Source organism: Gasterosteus aculeatus, chromosome 13 (genome assembly GCF_964276395.1).
Source record: "Gasterosteus aculeatus chromosome 13, fGasAcu3.hap1.1, whole genome shotgun sequence".
In the NCBI taxonomy this organism is placed as follows: domain Eukaryota; kingdom Metazoa; phylum Chordata; class Actinopteri; order Perciformes; family Gasterosteidae; genus Gasterosteus; species Gasterosteus aculeatus.
Window position 1 is genome coordinate 10,169,616 of NC_135701.1, and position 21,583 is coordinate 10,191,198.

The 21,583-nt window shown below is 42.9% G+C and overlaps 4 protein-coding genes across 5 annotated transcripts; 2 read left to right on the forward strand and 2 right to left on the reverse strand.

Moving 5' to 3' along the window:
* The first annotated feature begins 170 nt into the window (after positions 1–170).
* On the forward strand, positions 171–4,877 carry mat2ab (methionine adenosyltransferase 2Ab). The gene is made up of 9 exons (XM_040195484.2): positions 171–494; positions 1,146–1,223; positions 1,303–1,425; positions 1,513–1,625; positions 1,716–1,859; positions 1,935–2,153; positions 2,230–2,412; positions 2,515–2,648; positions 3,207–4,877. Exons 1-9 carry the CDS (start codon positions 404–406, stop codon positions 3,307–3,309), a joined length of 1,188 nt encoding a protein of 395 aa, XP_040051418.1. The 5' UTR covers positions 171–403; the 3' UTR covers positions 3,310–4,877.
* A 6,151-nt stretch (positions 4,878–11,028) lies between these two features.
* c13h2orf68 (chromosome 13 C2orf68 homolog) lies at positions 11,029–13,101 on the reverse strand. Of its 2 annotated transcripts, none has more exons than XM_040195267.2 (4): positions 12,896–13,101; positions 12,194–12,327; positions 11,969–12,114; positions 11,029–11,888 (listed from the first exon to the last, which is right to left on the reverse strand). In XM_040195267.2, exons 1-4 carry the CDS (start codon positions 13,003–13,005, stop codon positions 11,766–11,768), a joined length of 513 nt encoding a protein of 170 aa, XP_040051201.2. In that variant the 5' UTR covers positions 13,006–13,101; the 3' UTR covers positions 11,029–11,765. The 2 variants fall into 2 exon arrangements, with proteins under 2 accessions (XP_040051201.2, XP_077942762.1); XM_078086636.1 differs by having other exon boundaries at positions 12,788–13,094.
* Positions 13,102–13,324: 223 nt separating this feature from the next.
* Positions 13,325–17,884, forward strand: usp39 (ubiquitin specific peptidase 39). The gene is made up of 13 exons (XM_040195265.2): positions 13,325–13,539; positions 13,859–13,937; positions 14,048–14,142; positions 14,228–14,364; positions 14,494–14,646; positions 14,739–14,964; positions 15,065–15,139; positions 15,374–15,441; positions 15,824–16,012; positions 16,712–16,854; positions 16,983–17,118; positions 17,234–17,320; positions 17,656–17,884. Exons 1-13 carry the CDS (start codon positions 13,464–13,466, stop codon positions 17,707–17,709), a joined length of 1,518 nt encoding a protein of 505 aa, XP_040051199.2. The 5' UTR covers positions 13,325–13,463; the 3' UTR covers positions 17,710–17,884.
* Positions 17,885–17,890: 6 nt separating this feature from the next.
* Positions 17,891–21,347, reverse strand: sftpbb (surfactant protein Bb). The gene is made up of 11 exons (XM_040195266.2): positions 21,026–21,347; positions 20,813–20,865; positions 20,431–20,505; positions 19,967–20,089; positions 19,733–19,861; positions 19,521–19,601; positions 19,244–19,427; positions 19,018–19,160; positions 18,820–18,900; positions 18,587–18,697; positions 17,891–18,375 (listed from the first exon to the last, which is right to left on the reverse strand). The coding sequence occupies exons 1-11, from the start codon at positions 21,108–21,110 to the stop codon at positions 18,337–18,339; spliced, it is 1,104 nt and encodes a 367-aa protein (XP_040051200.2). The 5' UTR covers positions 21,111–21,347; the 3' UTR covers positions 17,891–18,336.
* Between the last annotated feature and the right edge of the window lie 236 nt (positions 21,348–21,583).

Sequence of the window (21,583 nt, forward strand, 5' to 3'; positions counted from 1 at the left end):
GCTCACCTCCTTAAAACACAACTAAAGTAGAGTCAAACTGTCTCAAGCATCCCTCAACACACTCGTATCTATGTAGGAATCATCACAGCCGCGTGAATCACAACTGTGAAAGGAAGAATTCGCTCAGATAAAGGCACCAAAGGGTGCAACTAAGTCTATTATTACATCACCATTCACATCACCCATGCACACGTCCTCCCCTTCGAAGGGACGCGATGGTATGGTCCACCCCGCCGTGACGTCAGACTGTGTAGGATAAATAGAGGAGCTCTGCGCCATGAGGCGGAGGCTTATAGGACCCACTTACCGAGGTACCGCACAAGGACGGAACACGCCGCTCGTAGTAAAGATAGAAAAATAAAGCCGTAACATTTTTACAGAGCAGCAGCCGCCGACAGCGACAATGAACGGGCAGATTAATGGTTTCCACAACTCCCTCATTGACGAGGACTGCTTCTTGTTCACCTCCGAGTCGGTCGGGGAAGGACACCCCGGTAAGACCCTCCGCCTACACTGCGTATTTTAGAGTACTTCTAAAATTACCTAAATACAGCTCCACGTGCTCTAACGTTACGTTCCCCGCTTCACTTCATTTTTTAAAGTAATGTGATGTCATGTGGATTTGGACGTTACGGCCTTTGCCGCTTCGTTACGTTATCCGGCCGGTGACCGAGTGCACGCGCTGCTAGCTAACGTTGATGTTAGCGAGCTAACGTTAATCGATGCTGCATGGTGCTATCGCGTGTCTGCTCAGCTGACGGCACCGATCGCTGATTCTCAGACATTAACCGCTGATGTTAAACAATTCCTTGCTTAAATTAATTTGTTTTTATTGGTACGCGTTTTCCTGAACGTGCCTAAAATGTACCAGCGTTATGAAATAAAGAAAGCTAAGTTAGCATTATCTGTTGGCCGTTACCGCGTATGTTCGGGGTTTTGTTCCTTCTAATCTTTTATCCTCGAAAGACCGTTTAAATTCTTACTACTATATCACGTTTGCCTTCCGGCTCCGGGTGGATGTTACTTGCGCGCCCTTGCTTCCCCACCACACGTGCACATGCCGAAATGGCGTCTGTGAGCCCACGTTTTCATTCGTGTTTTGCTGCAGTTATTTCCCCAGCTGTTTAGTTTATTGTTTTTTCCAGACAAGATCTGCGATCAGATCAGTGATGCAGTTTTGGATGCTCATCTCAAGCAGGATCCCGATGCCAAAGTTGCATGTGGTATGTAAAATGCTCCTTTCTTTCAATATTTGTTTGTGCAACTCATTTATATTGACCGTTGTATTCGTACCTCCTGCAGAGACTGTTGCGAAGACCGGCATGATCCTGTTGGCCGGTGAGGTGACCTCTCGTGCCATAGTGGACTATCAAAAAGTTGTTCGGGACACCATCCGTCAAATTGGATATGATGACTCGTCCAAAGGTGCTTGATGCTTTTGTGCATGTTGTTGTTGTTGTTTAGTATCAATGACCCGAATCTTGACGTGCTTCTATCTTGTCTCTTGCACAGGCTTTGACTATAAGACCTGTAATGTTCTTGTGGCCTTGGAGCAGCAGTCTCCAGACATCGCTCAGGGTGTTCACGTTGACCGCAACGAGGAGGATATTGGCGCAGGGGATCAGGTCAGTCGTGGTTATGTGAGCTCTGTAGTTGGATAACTGATCTTTCATTGTCCTTAAAGGAGACTTTAAAAAAAATGTGTTTCTCTGCAGGGCTTGATGTTTGGCTATGCCACTGATGAGACTGAGGAGAGCATGCCTCTCACAATTGTCCTTGCCCACAAACTAAATTCTAAGATGGCAGAGTTGCGTCGCAACGGCACCCTTCCTTGGCTCCGGCCAGACTCAAAGACACAGGTACAGTTGTTATTTAATTATCGGAAATTGTACTTTGTTTGTTGGGATTATGGCTTATATGTAGTTACTTCACAGGTCACTGTCCAGTACCGCCAGGACCGGGGGGCCATGCTTCCAGTCCGTGTACACACAATTGTAGTCTCTGTGCAGCATGATGAGGATATTTGCTTGGAGGAAATGAGAGACACTCTGAAGGAGAAGGTCGTCAAGGCTGTTGTTCCGTGCATCTATTTGGACGATGACACCATTTACCACCTGCAGCCCAGTGGGCGATTTGTTATTGGAGGCCCACAGGTAAATGTCAAAGGGTGTGGCTTATAAAAAATATTTAGCTCGAGTTACTCACCTGTGTGACCTCTGCTCTCCAAAGGGCGACGCTGGTCTGACTGGGCGTAAGATTATTGTTGACACCTACGGCGGCTGGGGAGCCCACGGCGGTGGAGCCTTCTCTGGGAAGGATTACACAAAGGTGGACCGCTCTGCTGCTTACGCTGCGCGGTGGGTGGCAAAGTCGCTGGTGAAGGCTGAGCTTTGCAGGAGAGTGTTGGTCCAGGTGAGCGAAAGATTCCGCCTTTGTTTTTGCTGCGAGGGACTCCAGAGATTCCTACTTGTATTGTTTTATTTATTTTAATTGAAATGTTTTTGTGTGTATCAGGTTTCCTATGCAATTGGAGTTGCCCATCCACTTTCCATTTCCATCTTCCATTACGGGACCTCAAACAAGAGTGAAAGGGAGCTGCTGGACATTGTTAAGAGGAACTTTGACCTCCGTCCTGGAGTCATTGTCAGGTAATGTATAGCCTCTGAAGCCACCTGTTCTCCCTGATACAACCGACCCCTCCGGTCCTAATAACCTATGATTTCTTATTTATTTCTGACCACAATATAGTTTTATAATTTAAATTCCTGTGACGCTATAGTCATTTTGCTGCAGCCTGCTTTTTTTGGCTTCCATCGAAAGCTTTTAACTTTTTTTCTCATTGTACTTTAAGGCATTGAGGAGGAATTGGAAGGAACAAAGGTTACTTTTATTGGGATCGATATGCATGGTGGCTTTCTGTAATGACACAGTAATGGCCATAGTTATGAAAGTGTCGGGTTTTTTTTGGTAAATTGTATAATGTGGTTTCCAGCTGCAGTAACCACACTGCTCAGGGATGAGTTGGTTGTCTGGGTAAGTTTCAAAGCTTCACAAAACACTCTTAACCAGCTGGTCCAACCAGCTGCAGTGTTTTTTTGTTTTGTTTTTTGTTCTCTTGTGTGGCACTTCACTCAGCAGCCTAATGTGAGCATTGTGTGCATTTGAAGTCTGTGCCTGCTGCTAAGAATGTTGATTATGTATTCCAGGGAGCTGGATCTGAAGAAGCCCTTGTATCAGAGGACCGCAGCCTATGGCCACTTTGGCCGAGACGCCTTCCCATGGGAGGTGCCCAAAAAGCTCAAATACTAAACATGTTAAGCTTTTTCCCCCCAGGCCTGTTGGTGTATACTACAGAGAAGCCTCCAAGGTTCCGGGGGTGAAATGCACTCTCATAGTAATGGTTTCCATAACACTGACTCCCTCTGTCACTCCATCTCCCTCCCTGTCTTCTTGCTGTTTTCCGCTGGTTGCAGTATCGTAGTGGGTCGTGGCAGGCACGGCTCAGAAACTCTATGTTTAAAGAAATGGATGAAGTAATGAACCATAACTTCTCCCGCGTCTTTGGGTTCCACTGGTTCCTGGTGTGATAGACCTGAATAGCTGCTTTGAGTCTGTCTCCTTTCGGCATTCCACACCAGTCTATTTTGGTTGGTGTTCTTGCAAACGTGTATTTGGCTTTAAGAGTCACTCACTTTAATTCACTGGTGCTGTTTTAAGTCCTTTTAGATAATCATTTGATTTGGGGGGGGGGGTTCTCTGATCTGGCACCTTACCGAACAGTTTAGTGTCGATCTAAACATTCCTCCTTCATTCAATCTAGTACGATGCTTTGCTGACCCAGTCTCCGTTCTTGAGCCTTTTTTGTTCGCTTTACTTTTGCATCTTTGTGGAGGATGCTGTGCATTGCAGGCTAACCCCAAACCAAATCCTAATTCTTAAATCTTACAGATTATCAATGCTCCGACGCCCCCCTACAGACCGTTGCTGTTTTCTGACGTAATACAGAAAAGTCAGAAGCTGCTATGTCACTGGTCTGCAGAGGTTTTTGTTATACTTGAAAATAATTGGATTTTTATGCATTTGAAATTCCATTTTTAAAATGAGTCTTTTAAAATGTAGTTTCACTTTTGTTTGAAGTGACAAACTGGCCTTTCCCTCCCTACGTGTATGGATGGCAGGTGTAGCTACAGAGAAACCTGGTCACTCCATCCTTAGTGGAGTGTTTGTTGCCACAGAGTCTTATTGGCTTGAAGTCCGGCCTCAACACTATTTATTTGTTCTGAGACGCAGCGTGGATACAGAGAAGCTGTGGTTTCAGAAGGCAGCTTTAAACATGTCTATTGAATCTAATTCCTTTTTGACTTGATCATATTTTTTTTCAGTGTTTTTGGCTTGAGGCGCCAGAGTGTTGTACAGAAAAGCTTTGGGCCGCCTCAACTCAAAATGTTCACTGGCTACTGTTAATGACATTTTATGAACTTTTGGACTACAGATCTTATTTTTAAGTGGGTTGGTTTTTAAATCCGGTTAAAATGTCTGGCGCAATTCTTTAGCTCTTACTTATCCTCGACGCAATGGCAACATCCGGTTGGTGTTGTACAGAGAAACCAGCCTTGTTTACGCAGCCATGTCATCTGTAGGATAGGTTTAGAGTTCTGGGTTTTGTTCCCTTCATCTCTGAAGCCCCCCCCCCCCCCCCCCCCCCGTTGGCTACCGTAAGTGTAGGAGTGCCTTTTCTATTTCCTCTACTCCCCATCTGCTTTCCTACAAACATGCGCTCAACTTCCACAGGAACAAGTAGCTCATACTGTCTTGCTCTTCATGTCTAGACTGGGTGGTTTCTTTATGCTCTGTAATAAACAACTACTCCTTTAAAATGTCTGTCTCTGATGTGATTATTTTGTGTCCCGTTTCATCAACACTTAGTTTGGTTTTTACTCGACGTGTGCACTTTAATGTTAAGTTCATTGTGAGGATTTGGCATCCAAGCCAAATATTCTGCGTAAATAGCAATGATATGCAGCAAGTAGAAAGCGGTTAGACTCATTTCTGTCTATGCGTTACACAGTACGCCACATGGCCCTCAAAGGGCTGCATGTGAAAGTAACTAGTTTGTACGGCTTTTCTTAAAATACTTCTGTGTAACCCGCCCCCACCAGGCCTTTTACTGTGCTCCCAACATGGAGGCAAACTTTCGGTCTAATTTAAGAAAGTAGGTATAACAAATGTACCACATACTTGGGTTAACTGTGGGTTTATCAGATAAAAGCGGAGTGTTCTGAAGCGCGACTACCATAATATACATGAAAAAAATAAAATGTGTCCCAATAGTGGGCTACTTTCAAATGATACCGTTCACAATAAGGCATGTAGTTTGGGTTGTATTGTCTAATGTCCAAAAAATCCATGACTAAAGATTTCGCGTCTCTAATCCAATAACCTGCCACGCTTTATAGATCGCATCATAAACGTTTTGGGCTGTACATCAAAGTACATTAGTCAACAACTTTAATGTATTACCTGCCGCTGGATTACGCTCTGAGGTCTTTCATTTCACCACAGTAACGGATTCCATCCGGTGAGTGAACGTGTGCAGAGCTCCACGGACCAGAACACGCCATCTCTGACTACTTCATTGTCGCATAAATTACTTTGTTGTTCAACACGTTTAAACAATCACTTTAGTGTTTCTAAACTATTTTAAAACCACAATCTTCATCCAAAACGAAGGTGCTTGGGAGCAATCCTTTCCCTCAAAATGGATTCATAAATATTCTGCTTAAGATCAGACTGTTTTCTTTATCTGGGATGATCAGCCACTCGATAGCCTTCAAAAGCTTTTCTGTTAATTTCGCTGGGTACTTGCAGAAAGCACGCCCTACACTCTGCTATGTGAGGTGGTGAATGGGTTACGTGGGACAGTTGTGTAGTTATTTTTGAGGCCTGGGTGTGTGTTGCCGGAGGGGAATAGTTGGGAGGTTTCAGGTTGGATTGATGTTCTTGCTCTCCTGAGCAGCTGGTTGAACTTGATTGAAAAAGTCAGTATATTTGCAGTGTGGCAGGATTATGAGCTCTTGAAGAAGAGCCAAGTTTCATTGTGTAACTTGTGGTTTTTCCAGCTATGTGATTAGTCTGCATCCACCAGATGAGTCAGCATTTATGCCCTTTATGAAACACCAAACAGCCAGCTTTCAAAATACACATTGATTAAAGGAGCGTTATTTTCATTTGGACCTATTATGTCAAAATATTGTGATTGTGTGGGGTAGAAGGTTCAACCTGTGGTTTGTTAGATTAGAAATAGCATGTTTTCTCTGGTCAGATTTTAAAACTGACCAAAAGATGTGACATGCAGATTTGACTTTCTTGTTAACATTCAGATGCCAGGAGGCAGTGGTGATAATCAGGTATTCATCAGGTGATTCTGTGGTTGCTGCGGCTTAATAATAGTAACAGGGCTGACTCGTGATTTATCTAGATTAATAAAGCAATTCAAATGTGTTAAAAATAACCTTGAATTGATAAAGAGATTAGATAAAACCGTTTGTAATTGTGTACTCCGTGTGTTTGCAGTGCAAAGTTCTCAAACAAGGACATTTGATAAAGCATCTTCAGATCAAGATCTGTGCCAGGTTCTAAAATCCTACACGCAGATGAAACCATCAGCAGAGTGGCAGTGTGCTTAAATAGCATTGTTAACTATAGAGACATAGATTCATCAAATGTTTGTACGAAGTGGCCGCTTGTTGGTATTTGGTACCAACCGACATTCACTATACAGCTGCGCAGAATGAACAACGCCAGATGCCATTGGGTTGCTTTTTTCACTCAACCAACACATTCCTGGACAAAATAGAATAATAACAATGTGGGATGGATTCTAAAATACAATGAACACAAGGCTACACTGCACCGGTGTGCATAACCAGTCAGCTAAATCCGCTGCCGTCCTTCTCAACTCTGGATTACATTTCTCAAAGCTTGTGTGAACCTGTACCTAAATCGTACTAATCTTTGGTCATTTGGAACGAGTTCAGTTTGTTCCGACAGGACTTAGAGCGGCATGTGTGTGCGAAGCAGACTTTAAAGAATGACATGTGGCATTCTGGATAATATTAGTCAGTAGCAATGCATGTTAATAAAAGGTAGTCTCATTGAAACTTAAAAAAAACAAAAATTTCTATTGTGCCAACCCACACAAGGAGATGCCCGCATGGCAGTGAATGCAATGCATTCTAGCCAGTGAGCTTTTAATCCTGCAGCTTTGTAAACCAGGGAGCGTCTAATGTGGAGGTCTGCGCATCTCAGTCCCATGAGCGTTAGTTCTAGTGTAATGGAGACCTGCAGACTCACAGGGGCTTTCAGCTCCCATGGCAACACCAGTGAGACACGTACATTATTATTACTATTACTTTGATTGTATCCAACACGAAAGAAAGTTACTGGAGGACTGTGATTTATACCCCTATTTTATATTTTATAAGCTGCCGTGCTCTTGGGTTTATTCTTTAGTCTGTGTCCTGTTGTTTTTGTTCAGTCTCATCTGTTCTGCACCTGTCTCGCATCCTGCTCATCTGTCCTCAATTCCCTCTTGTCAGTCACTAATCATTACACCTCCTTCACTTTGTTGGAGTGCTATTCATTGTTGACTTTTTTAGGGTTTGCCACTATTTGCTAGCTGTACCTGCCCTGCCTTTTTGACTGTTTGTGTTGTAAGATTCACTGATGCTGCCGATTACAACAAGCTACTTCGTAAATACAGTCGAGAAGACTTTCCCACCACATTAATACGGTTACACTAGATCAAGATACGTGTGCTCAAGCAACATATTCAAACCTCAGGGCCCACCACTGCAGCTGTGCATTTGCAGGCCCACGTTGGCTCAGTCAAACATCTATATTTAACGCACAGCGGTCAGAGGGGGGGGGGGGGGGGGGGGCAGTCTTCCGCAGCCTTGAATGGGCAGGATCATTCACGAGTGCACCGGTGTCACAGCGCTGACGCAGGCAGCTGAAAATCAAGAGATGTTGGGGGTTGTAATGCACTTCTGGGAAACTGTTGGTGGAGCATCGCACCACCTTTGCTCTCTGGGACCACGACGCGGCTGTAGTTTTATCTTTGTTTCTCAATCAACCAAATACAGACTCTTCCCAAAGCAGAAAGCTGAGCGGACGCCACCTGTGCTCTGCTCGCATATGAGACCAAACATTGTTGTAAACCGAGAGGATTTTCTCACAGCCCAGCGGTGCAGAGGGGGGTGACGGTGTAAAGGGCAGAAGCTGGTCAGCACTTAGTGGAGCTCAGTAGTTTCTTGTAAGGATTGGGTGACAGCTGATGCTATATTTATGCCAATCTAATTTTGCTGTATAGGTCAAATAAAGCCTCACATTGCTCGTATTTTTTCTTACTACACCATTTCTCACATAATGTTATTTTTTCACAGCTTTTTATATAGGGATGTAAAGCGTTTATACATTCAATTTGACTCTATTTGTATTTTTATAGTCAAATTAGGGAATTTAGTTGATGATAGATTCAAATAATCCCCTCCAACCTGCCCTAATTATGGCAATAGCTAAGTAATAAGGCAGTAAATAGTGTGTCTAATAAAACATGAACCTTTACTATCTTCATATTTAGTATTGTCTCAGTTACTTGACACCGTATATGTCGCGTGATGTGGGTGTGTGGAAAAATAACGCCCCACAACGATCATCCGTTACAAAGGTGCATCCGATTACGCACTTTGAATCAACCTGAGTCATCGTGAACTTTAGTTACACATTATGTGCTCCTGGAGTGACTCCAAAATAGTATCTAAACGGTTTTTATAGCAGCATTTTACTCAATTTGTCATTGAACTGCTGCTGTTTCTGTGGCTGGTGGTCCTGTCAGATGGTGGTTGTCCCTGCAGTGGTCCTGCAGTACACCTGGTCACTACTTGCAATATTTGAATGATTTCTGTCATAGGAATTGAATGTTTTGAACATATTCTACGTTGTTCGTTCTGTACACATGTCATCCATTGTAGTCTGTCCATCCCGGGATAGGGATCCTCCTCTGAGGGTGTCTTCGCTTTTTTCTCCCCATCGAAGGGTTTTTCATTTTTTGAGGAGTTTTTCCTGCGCTGATGTGAGGGTTTTGGGACAGACGATGTCGCATGTGTACAGACTGTAAACCCCTCTGAGGCAAATTTGCAATTTTGGGCAAAATCAAATTAATTGAATTGAATTGAAACTTACCGAAGCGGTAAAATCAACATGGTGAGACACATTCTTCCTATTTAAAACTCCAAAATGTGTGTTTTGTTTCACTAGAATAAGTTGCAACTTAATAAATACTTATGCTCACTACCTCAATAAATAAATCTTATATAACAGGGCGTAATAAGCAATGATAAGACGGAAGAATGGGCCGTAGAAGTATCCACTGTTGAAACAGAGACTTTGAACAGAATTGCGAGCAGTATTTGAACATTTTCTGTAAGTAAAACGCTAGTTTTAATGCAAACCTTTAGATTGCCTAAAAAATAGGAACAGTTCATGGTGATTGCTATCTTTCTCTTCCTACTCTATATAATAGTGCAGTGTGTCATTAATGAGAACAATGCCGTCCAAGCACACGTCTCAATGGAAAAAAATGTTCATGTAAGGTATATAAACATATTGTGCAACATGGCCATACGTAACTACCTGCCTGCCACGACAGGTAACATCAGGTTCCCTTAGTTGCATAACGTCAAAACATCACGCTAAGTCCTTCCTGGGCATATATAACTGCCTGACAGGTTATGTGTTATATATCTTTATTAATGCGTCTGCACAGAGAGGGGGAAGGTGTGAAGGTGTGAGCTGTGATTGGCTAATTGTCCACCAATAGAGAACTGGTGGAACTGGAGATAATCTGTTGACAGGGGAATGTGTCTCTTCTCTAATAACCACACACTACGCTCTTCACCAATAGCGTAGCAGAAGCCCGTCCTCTTTGACGAGCCTTTGCACACTTGTCCTGCCACGTGGTCATGATGAGGATGAGGTTTGCATGTTTTCATCCATTCATGAGAACAATGAATTAATCCCCTGCTCTAGTGCGGATTGGCAGCTCGTCTGCCCATTTTTTTTTTTAACCAGAACCCGGGTGGTGGTGGAACTTAGTGTTTCCCCCTTTCATCAAGGGGATGGGAAGAATGTGTCAGCCCATTATATCTTTGACGAGACGGCAATACATTTACCTTCGGCACAACTGCTGGTAGCTATGTGATAATGGGGAGCGCTGCCCTTTTAAAGAAATTATCTCTGTGTCCTCAGGTAGTTCTGTCAGTGTCAGTTTGTTGTAGACGACAGGTTTGTCTTTTTCACACGTTCAGAGAATTTGAGTGAAGGGTGGGGGGACTACACCCCTGGCTGGTTCAAACTTGCTGGTTTTGTAACTGCATGGAAAACAGGTTAGCAACAAAAAAACACTCCACTAGGTTGAAGGGAAGTCAACGCAATGGAGTAATGGTTGATATCAAAATAGCTTTCTTTATCTCTCCAGTTAATTTATAACGTTAGAGAGAAAAAGTTCAACAAGTAGTGGCTGAAGTGTCCCACAGAAGAATGAGATGAGGACGGGACATTTCAGAATGATTGACCATTAAACGTGATGGTCTCGTGAATGGGGAATTACAGTTTGGCCATTTCTCTTCAGAATTAGAACAGATTGTTACAATGCTTAGTGACTTATTGACAAAAATATATTTTGACGAGTGATTGAGAGAAAAGTTGAGAAACAGCAAATAGGCCTTCAGATTTAAAATGCTGATTCATATCGCCACCTGCAGACGACATGGTGTCAAACACTTCTGTCACAACTGCATTTTATATAGGATGTTATTGTATTCCCAATACTAAATATATATTTCAGGATAGAAATGCTAAAAGTCAAAGTACCCCCCCCGTAATAATTGAGAGATTTTGCAACATATCGAGACACTAACAACTAACTTTTAGGGCTGTTCAATTGAAGAAGTCCACATCCAGACACAATTGGACAGTAATATATGTATTTTATATACATATAGTTGACATTCATTTTTTACATAAAGAATCATGTTCTCAAAAATATATTTAGTATCAAAAATAAAAGTATTTCAAAAATCTAAAATAAATTAGAATACTTCAAACACTGAAACAAATGAACACATCATCGTGGCTACGGCCACACTGGAAACAAAACTGTATTTCATATTTCTAAACATTGAATCACAGACTGATGTTCCGTTCACAGCATTATAGCTAAAAAAAAGTATTAATCTCTTTATAAAAACAAGGTCTTTGTAAACACAAGAAACACAGGAGGTGTTTAACAGAGAGGAGAGGTTAACAGTGCTCTCTGTCAAAGAGTACATACTCATTTTTATCAATTTAACTGTTAGAAAGCAAGAAAGTCCAATTGACTCGAAGGTGTAAAAAAATGTGTCCTTAAACCTATGAATGAGGGTGTGAGGTAAGAAAAACATGGTTTGAAAAATGTAAATACAGTTAACTCCCGACTTTCTTTCATAAGTGCCATTCCTTCTCCCTTAAAAAAATAAAAGACAGATTAATTAGGGGTCATAAAGTTGGATCTCTGCTGATAGTCACTGTACCTGATCCTAAAATCCTCATTGTCTCCCCAATACTGACAACAGCGTTAATGCCGCGTAGTGCAGAACTGCAAATAAAGTATTGCGCCTCTTTGCCAATTGTCCCTGTCATCATAGTCAACTGCTTGAGAACATCGCTCAACGTCTGTCCCCTCTTTTGTCAATTTCCTTCCGAATTCGAGCTTCTAGAGCTGCCTTCATGGCTGAATCCAGGATGTTCTTCTCTGCGACACGATCCACCACCTTCTCAGGGTTATCCTCCTGTGGAAACAAGGTTATTAGGAACAAAGTCAAATAAATCGAGAAGTTATAAAACATCAGTCAAAAGAATCTTCATCAACCTTGTGCACCAGGAAAGAGGTAATTGCACCGGAGTCCGCCTGGTAGTCGAGCCAGAAGAGTTCAGCACCGTGGGTCTCTGCCTCTGTGCTTGACCCACTCTCATTAGACTCTTCAGCCTCAGCACCGGCTCCTGGCTCTGATCCATCTGGAAAATGGGCACACACGCTCATACTCTTTACTGGATTTCCGGCTGGCAAAGCCACAACGAAGCGTATCGGACTTACGTCTGCATCGAGGATGGTACACTTGGATGTCAGGCCGCCGGGGGCGTCTAGGGGTCGTGCTGTTCCTCCGCCGCTGAAGCTCTTTAGCTTGTTTTACGTCTTTGGCTTGCTTCACCTCTTTATCGTAGTCATCTCTTAAGAAGCCACCAATGTAGATTGTGTTACTGCTATGAAATGTACGCCTCTTATAATAATAATATGCTTATGCATCCAGTTCAACATATGTTTGAACTTCTGACCCAGTTATTTAAACACAAATAATGTAATGCTATTTTTTAAGGATTAGAAGTGTCCTGTCTCCCTGAAACAACAGTTTATATTAATAAGTCTAAGGGCACATGCAGGAAGATGCTTCACTTCATCACTATTTTATTTCTACCATTAAAAAGCATGGATTTAATCAATTATGTAAAAAAACATGTTCAGTTGAGTTTTCTTGATTTATATGATATGCATCCAATGGGTTAACTTAAACCAAGCATAACGTTGGTCAATGGGACAATTTCTTCGTATTTTCGGTTCGAGCGTGACAGGACACGTCGCCCGTCCCACCACTGGCCTGTCATCCACCCCTCAGATCAACATCTAACTTACGCAAAATTGAATAGCTGCATCACAAGGAGATTGCGGCTGGAGTAGAGGACCTGGTTGGTTAACAAGCTAACGTTGCTAGCTTCGGCTAACGGTCGTGGGGGAAATCACCTAGCAATTTGGTTCCTCCGGATATGGTGCAGGAAGCCGTGGCTCATGTCCAAGCGGCCGCCACGTTTGTATTTCAGCTCAAGTGCTTCATCGTCTCCTAAAATATCCATTCTAACAAACGGTTCCACTACGGCGACAGTATGTGTGCGCTTATGATGCCAGCAAGCAGATCCACAGACGCCAATGACAAAAAGCTAATGTTACATGCTAGCTAATGGTAAATTGTTGTCCAAATATAACATTCCCGGAGTTTACAGACGAATAATAAAAATACCCTGTTTACAAAGACAAAACAAATCCTTGAATGGACCCTTACCGAGCATCTACAAAAATTAAATATCAAAACACCAGGTTGAAATTTCATAAAAAGTGCTGACGTTAGTTATTGAGTTGGGTTTGAGCAGTTGGATGGGACTGGCCTCAAACTCCGGGCTACTTTTTTGTCTCTTATTTGGTAGTTCGACGTACAGCCGCTCTACCACCGCGAGTTTCGACACGCTCAGTGCTTGAGCCATTAATTTCTTCCAAATAAAGTTGGGCCTTTTTCGTTATTTAGAAACTAACTGCTATGATGATTTCTTTGAAGCGAGAAAGAGAAGCTGAAGTGGAGGATGATGATGACGACGAGGAGGACGAAGGCAGAGGTAAAGTTGCGTTTAGTTACTGCTAACGTCTGTGCTATGTTTGGCTAGCAGGTAGCGTGCTACTGCTAACGTCCTAGGAGCTAGATGCAAGTTATTTTTTATTCACGGGTCGGTCCCAATACATTAAGGCCAACAAATACCACTACTGTGTACATATTGATCTGGCTAAAACAAACGAACCGCTTTTAAATGTGTCAAATCCACCCGACAATAACCTGAATGTTAGGCTAGCTAGCAGGTTTAGCTCACGCGTTAGACTACATTCAACGGTTCGAACACCATCTGATCCGACTCTGTTTTGTTTAACTCGATGTTGCAGTGGCAGCCAAAATAGGCCGAGGACGCGCAGCGGAAGACCGGAGAAGCCGCCACTGCCCTTACCTTGACACCATAAACAGGCAAGATAATGTTGACTGCGCATGGCTAATGTCGATGCTAAATGCTAGTTAGCCATGCCCTCCTCTGTAGCTCCTCAGCTGATTCCCAGGCTTGTCTTTTTATCCACCAGGAGTGTGCTGGACTTTGACTTTGAGAAACTCTGCTCCATCTCTCTCTCCCACATCAATGTCTATGCCTGCCTTATATGTGGGAAATACTTTCAAGGTAGGTGAAAGATCTGACTTTAAACCAGGCAATCTAACACCTTGTTGTCCTTTTTAACAGATTTGATGTGTATGCGTCCTTGTAGGTAGAGGTTTGAAGTCCCATGCCTACACTCACAGTGTGCAGTTCACCCATCACGTGTTCCTCAATCTGCACACACTCAAGTTTTACTGTCTGCCAGACAACTACGAGATCGTTGACTCTTCACTAGAAGACATCACGGTAGGTGAAGTCATGGTGATACGATGGCATGTCTTTGTTATACTTTTCAATATCACATTGTCAATATTGAGCTGCTGCTTCCAAAATAATGTACTATAAGCTTGTCATCTACTCACACTTTCTCCACAGTATGTGCTGAAACCAACTTTCACCAAGCAGCACATTGCAGGTCTGGACAAGCAGGGTAAACTCTACCGAGCCTACGATGGCACAACCTACCTGCCAGGCATTGTAGGGCTGAACAACATCAAAGCCAATGACTATGCCAATGTGGTCTTACAGGTATGAATAGCTGTCACAGCCTACCGCCTCTGGACTTTTGGCATAAAGGTTTGAATCATCACAAGAATTTCATGTGTGCCTCTTCTATCAAGGCTTTTTCCAATGTTCCGCCATTGCGAAACTACTTTCTGGAGGAGGAAAACTACAGGGGAATCCGCAGGCCACCGGGGGACATCATGTTCCTCCTGGTGCAGAGGTTTGGTGAACTAATGCGCAAACTTTGGAATCCAAGAAACTTCAAGGCTCATGTTTCTCCCCATGAGATGCTGCAGGCTGTTGTGCTGTGCAGCAAGAAGAACTTCCAAATTACTAAGCAAGGTAATGCGTTGGTTCCCATAAATGGAAACTGCAGTACTGTACACATGCTACTCTCTGGAAACCAGGTTTTGATGTTGATTGATTGATCTCTGTCCTGCAGGAGATGCCGTGGATTTCATGACGTGGTTCTTGAATGCTCTGCATGGAGCTCTTGGAGGCACAAAGAAAAAAAAATGTGAGTGAAAATGACCAATTCATAATAATACACAAGTTATATTAATGTGATATTTAGATAGCGGTTTGGTATGCTAATTCTAAATTTTTCTGAGGTAAAGAAAAAAAAAACAGTGGCACAGTTTTTGAATGGTATTTAACTTAATTCAGCCTTCAGCATGTCAAATGTTTCATATATTCTTGATTGTCAAAAAAAGTGAATTAACCGTAGCCCACATTCTTCTCTCTGCCCAAGCAATCATTGCAAAAGCATTTCAAGGCTCCATGCGGATCTTCTCCAAGAAACTTCCCCATCCGGATTTAGTGAGTGTACTGCTTGTGTTAAAAAGTAGTTTATTGCCATCTAGAATATGATCTATTTTTGTTATTTGAGCAGCTATGACCTTTTAAATTCTTAAACCAGTTTTGTAATCTAATATTAATACTGATAGGCCCCTCTCCTTCGGTCAAGATAGTTTATCTGAATACTACTATCATAAACTTTGAAGCGTCTCAAATGAAATGCAACCTGAGGAGGAATAGAATTGCCCTTGCATGTGATATTTAAGTACAATGCAAAGGGTAAAAGAATATTCTCTATTTTCACATGCCCATAAATAGAAATTTATCAGACGATTAACGGTTTACAATGTGCAATATTAGAGTTGCATCCCTGTGATGACATGATTTGTTTTTTATTTCCCAGACACCAGAGGAGAAACAGGCCCTGCTTGTGACAGAGGAGTACCAGGAGCAGATGTCCGAGTCCACTTTCCTGTTTCTTACCCTTGACCTCCCAACAGCACCACTTTACAAGGATGAGAAGGAGCAGCTCATTATCCCGCAAGTCCCGCTCTTCAACATCCTGGGAAAGTTCAACGGCAACACAGAGAAGGTATGTCTATTTAATATTCTTCATTATTTCGTTCAGTATGAAATGCAGGAAACATTATTTGAAGCAATGTTGCAAAGCAGGAATCTAAACAGAAGGCTTTGCGAAACTGTATAGATACATTTTGACAGAGTCTGACCTTGTGGGGCTTTAAGGGTGAAAAAGGTATACAGCAGCTACTTTGGACAGGTGCAAGACCAGAAAATTACACCTTGATGTAATGAACTCCCTGTCAGATAATCTAACTGGGTACATCTGAATCATATTCATATCCGTTCCTTTCAATTTGCTCTTCTACTCCCTTTGCTGTCAGTTTGCACAGCACATGTCCTCTGCCGAGAAACCCCAATTGACTATGTGTTCCTTTGGGTTTCATTTTCGTGTAATCCTGTCAGAAAGATGCTTAAAAACCAACCTGTCTCTGACCCGGAATTCTCCCCTAATAACAGTAAATCAAAATGAGCCATTTCTCTGGCACGCTATTTTCTTCCTGGAAAAAAACTCTCGTTTTGTCCTTTTTAAAGTGCAACTTCCACTGTGTTCTGTGGAAGATAATTAATTCCGACAACAGCAGTGCTTTGCAAAAGATTGCACTTGGGTTTAGGGCAATAAGCCCCACCTGCAATCTGCGCCATCCATTCTCATTTTTGTTTGTGTTTTACTGAGCACCCGTGCATATTCCCCTGTCTCATTTGCATCCAGGAGTACAAAACCTACAAAGAGAATTTCCTCAATAGGTTCCAGCTGACCAAACTGCCTCCGTACCTCGTCTTTTGCATCAAAAGATTCACCAAGAACAACTTCTTTGTAGAAAAGAACCCTACAATTGTCAATTTTCCCATCACGTAAGTGTTGTTTAAATACTTAGGCACTTTGATCGATGCTATCTAAGTGCATGCCGCAGAAATGAATGGTTTTTGCGTGTTGCGTATGGATATGCAGTTATGTTGCTACTTTGTATTTGCTTTGACAGGAATGTAGACCTCCGTGAGTACTTGACAGAAGAAGCTCAACTTACAGAGAAACACACAACTTATGACCTTGTTGCCAACGTAGTGCACGATGGGAAACCCACCGAAGGAGCATACAGAATACATGTTCTTCATCATGTAGGTTGCGGGCAGATATTTCTGAAATTATTGGTATCTAAAAACCTAACAATGTAATCTGACATGGGAAGTGTTGTGTTATACGTGCAAATCATCTCATCTTTTGTTTAATCAGGGAACTGGGAAGTGGTATGAAATGCAGGATCTGCAGGTGACTGACATTCTCCCCCAGATGATCACACTGTCGGAGGCCTACATCCAGGCAAGTCTTCCAACTCATTCTGAGCGGAAGTGTCATTTTTGCGTAGGCGGGGCTCCATGTGTCTCTGTGCATAAGAGTGAGATGAAATATTCATCTCACTCCATTTGATGGCACTCACATGGCTTATTCAAGGCATTTAGAAATAGTGATATGAAAAAAAGAATAGCTCATACTCCTTTCCACATGTAGTGTCTTTTGCATACAAATATTATATCATCAGCTGCCATATAAACATACAATATACTATAGCTTTTAAAAACCTGTATGCATTGAATCCCTTTGTTCAAACCAGGTTGCAGTTTTAAATCAAGTAAATCATTTTTTTTCCCTCCTAGATCTGGAAGAGACAAGAGAGTGACGATGACACAAACAACCACACCGGGGTGTAAGTGAGGAACCATTTCCCTCGCTGAATGGCAGAATAAGAAGTTGGTGGTAAAGAAGCATCCAGATTAATTCTTTACTCCCACAAAAAAACAAATAAGTGTAAATTAGTTTCATGATTTTCTTCACTGTTTATGTTTTTACCATTTGGATGTTTATAAATAAAAAAACTCCAGGAAACGAGTGTCTTGTTTATTGAATTTTAATGAGGTTTAGCAATTTGTTGTGTGCTTATTAGCACCCCAGATCATAGGATGATTGGATCATATTTTAATCGCACAATAGTCTTTCATACATGCTGGGAGCTTCCTATGTAATGAACGTTTTTTTTTGTAATTTCCACATCAACATATTTAGCAATCTACACAATATTACCACTCACTAAACTGGAATACAAGAAACTGATGTTCCAGACTGAATCCCAGCCTGTGCTTTGTTACACTTAATACAAACTGAATAATGTTTGGAAAAACATTTATGCTTATTGAACAAAATAGCGTATGGCATTAATTTCAAAAGACAGAAAAGAGTTGATCAGTGCAATACATTTGTAAAAAGAAAGTGGTTATTTCTATGCTCACAGGCTGTCTGTGTCGCGGCGGAAGCAGGACTCGTGCACATGTCAGTTGCGTTCACTCCTTCCACATGTACTTCTCACAGAAGGCCTGGTTCTGCAGATAAAAAGAGAAATAGGATGTGAAACAGAAATTTAATTTGCAAAATCATATTCAAACTTTTTTTAAGTAGGCAGCTGGTCACATTGTGGTGTGTCTTGCGATTCAAACAGTCGTAATACTGTGAATGCAATAAGACTTAAAATAATAGGACTTTCCTTAAAATACATTGAACATGCGGCATACTGACATCTTGAATTTAACTTACGCCACACTTTTGAGCAGTTTGAACGTCTTTGCACCAGTAGCTCGGCCCCCAAGTACAATGATTCGTTCCGAGCGGCTCCAACTTCCTCGCAGCAACACACAGATCAGCTCTCTGCAGGACGGACGGGCCAAAAGAATGAGTTCATGAGCATTCAAAGGGCTTCACTGTGGTCAGTGTCCATTTACTGCAGGATATAAGAGTTTCTTTTTCATTGTAAATGAGTCGACTCTTACTTCACAAGCATGCGGGGCTTCCATCTGGTTTCCCAAAACCTTCTGCAGTCTGGAGCCGTAGATTTTGGTGAAAGCCTCACACTGAAAAGAGCACGAGAGTTACTTACTTGTAAGCCGTGCGACAATATTTAGGGAATGAACAAGGATTGCGGCACAAGCTGAGGGATATTTGGAGTGAGTGGGAGTTGAGTGTCCGACCTTGGGAATGGCATTGGGGTGATGGACGCACACTGACTGCAGGAAAGAGGAAGTCTGGGATTGGGTGGAGTTGAGACCGAGATGTAGTCGGCTCAGCGCAGCCAGCGTGCGACAAAAGTCACAATCAGAGGGCAGGAACAACTCTGAGGAATGGGCACAGCGTCAGACTTGTTGGTGGAGGGTTGAGAAAATGGCCAAATGTACCAATTATAAGCATGCGACTGACCTTGGACGGGCTGCTCCTCGAACAAGCAGACGTGCAGCAGGGTACAAATTGTGTGAGGTGCAGCAGACAATAAGAGGAATTCCACTATCTGCGCGCCATATTTTTCAACAAAATCATTACATTGGTCCTTGTAGCTCTCTGGGAGGAGATAACAGACCTCTCCCATGACCTTCACCAAAGCATCCTGCAGGGCAGAGAAGACATTTACATGATGTGATGTGTATTGAGGGATAGGTGCTGTATTTAATACAAAAGGTATTAGGAAAAATAGGGTCACCTCAGTCATATTTTGTGGCAGCAGAGTCTCCAGTTTTTTGATAAAATACAAACACAGGGTGCAGGCTGGGTTGAACTGACCCTGGAGAGAGAGAGAGAGAGAGAGAGAGAGAGAGAGAGAGAGAGAGAGAGAGAAAACTGTGAAAACCAAGACATTTAAAGTAGAATAATAAATAGTTTCATTTGAATCAACTTCTGCTTTCTCACACTGACCTGGGTTTTGGTGGCTGAGCCGAGTGCAGAGCCAGACACGTCCGTGTTGGTGGCACGGTGCGGAGTTTCCATCAGTTCCTCCTTGTGGGCAGCACAAAGTCCAAAAACCATGCAGGTGTCTCCAGGTTTCTACATGAAAACATTATCCTGCTTTAAAAGGTGATCCATGAAGGCCAAAGGGCCAATTATTTCCCCCAGCGTCATCAAAGAGGCCTAAATAGCAGGTAAACTCACCAGGTGACCGGGTGTCTGCTGCAGGACCTTCGGCAAATACACCTTGACCTGTGAATCGCACTCTGAGGTCTGTTCTGTCGGGAGGCGTTGGCACAGGGAATGCAAGGTTTCATACACAGTCTCCTGCAAAGGTGGACTAGTTAGTCTACATTGTGGCAAGAAAACTGTCCTCTTGACAAAGTGTAACATAAAGGCACAAGCATGCATGTACAAAATAACTTGACAAATGTAAACTTTTCTTGGTGGTGGCACATTTCAACGGATGTTTTCATAAAATTGTAGACTATTCCATTATAAATGCTCATTTTAGCGGTTAACATTTAAAGACATTACATGGATCACAGCGGAGTTTTTTTGTGTGCCAGTTTCCCATCAACCAATTCCACAAACCCAGCCGAAGGGTTCGGTAAGGGGAAGGGAAAAGGGAAGTGAGACTACAGCGGGTGAGCCATCAACATCCTCACCTTGGCATCCCTGCTGGAAATCATGTTGGCGGAGAGCTGGAGGAACTGGCTGCACTCTGAACACACGTCTACGGTCTAATACACAGGGGACACGGGGGAGATCATGCACAGCAACAACATTACATCCGTACAGAAAGCCACCTCTTTAAGAGCTATCGCACAGAAATCTTTGTTGCTGGATCCAAGTGACTGCAAGTGTCAGGCACATCACCTTTAGTTAATCACTGTTTTAAACAGAAATGCTTTTAAATGAGACATTGTTCTTGCAGAGTTCAGTATGAACAGTGGGTTTCATTTGCGTGTTGTATTGTTGCCATTAATATAGTATCGATGCTCTTTGTAACAAAACGGTGATAACACAAAGGGGAAAAGCCAGGCTCACCAGTGATTTCTGTTTGACGAGTGAAAACGGGTCCGCGATGAACCTCGAGTCTCCTTTAAATCAGAGCACATTTAAATGAATTACGCACTGGTCCGCACCCAACACATTACGCCATAAATCCCACGACAACAACCTGGTCTTTGACAACACAATTAATAACGCCCTGTCAGGGGCCAGTGAGGCAGACGTCAGCAGTAAATGTCCTCTACGTACCGGGACTCAGAGACAGCGCGAGGATCCCCAGGAGGAGGCCAGATGCTGCCATGGTGGTTGAAGTCTTACGGTCTTTAATTGCCATCGATCATAAGGTCCGTGCTGCGCTTCTTCCTCTCGGGTGATCGCAAAGAGCGCATCTCGTGTGCGTCCCGTGGGCGCGTCCCCGCCACCTGCTGCCCCGGAGTGCGCACCGCCTCGACCACTTGACGGGTTAGTTGGTAGTTGCTTCGCGGGGGCAGCTGGGGGCAGTATGCGCCCTAATGAGTGCGCATACTGCCCCCAGCTGCCCGTATAAAGTGCGCATTGCGCAATAAGGACACGCTGCAGATGACATACTACATCTTTTTCTGGCGTACTGAATAATATATTCGTACAGAGATGGTGTGCTGCAGGAATGAAACCTGAAACCAAAGAATATAACGTCACGAAAGAAGGAAGTATCTAACTCTATTCTGTATTTTAGAGGTCACTAACTGGACCGGACCCAGAAGCCAAAAAGCTAAAAAAAAAAGACGGTTGTTATTTAAACGTGACAGCGCACTTTTCGACTGCGCA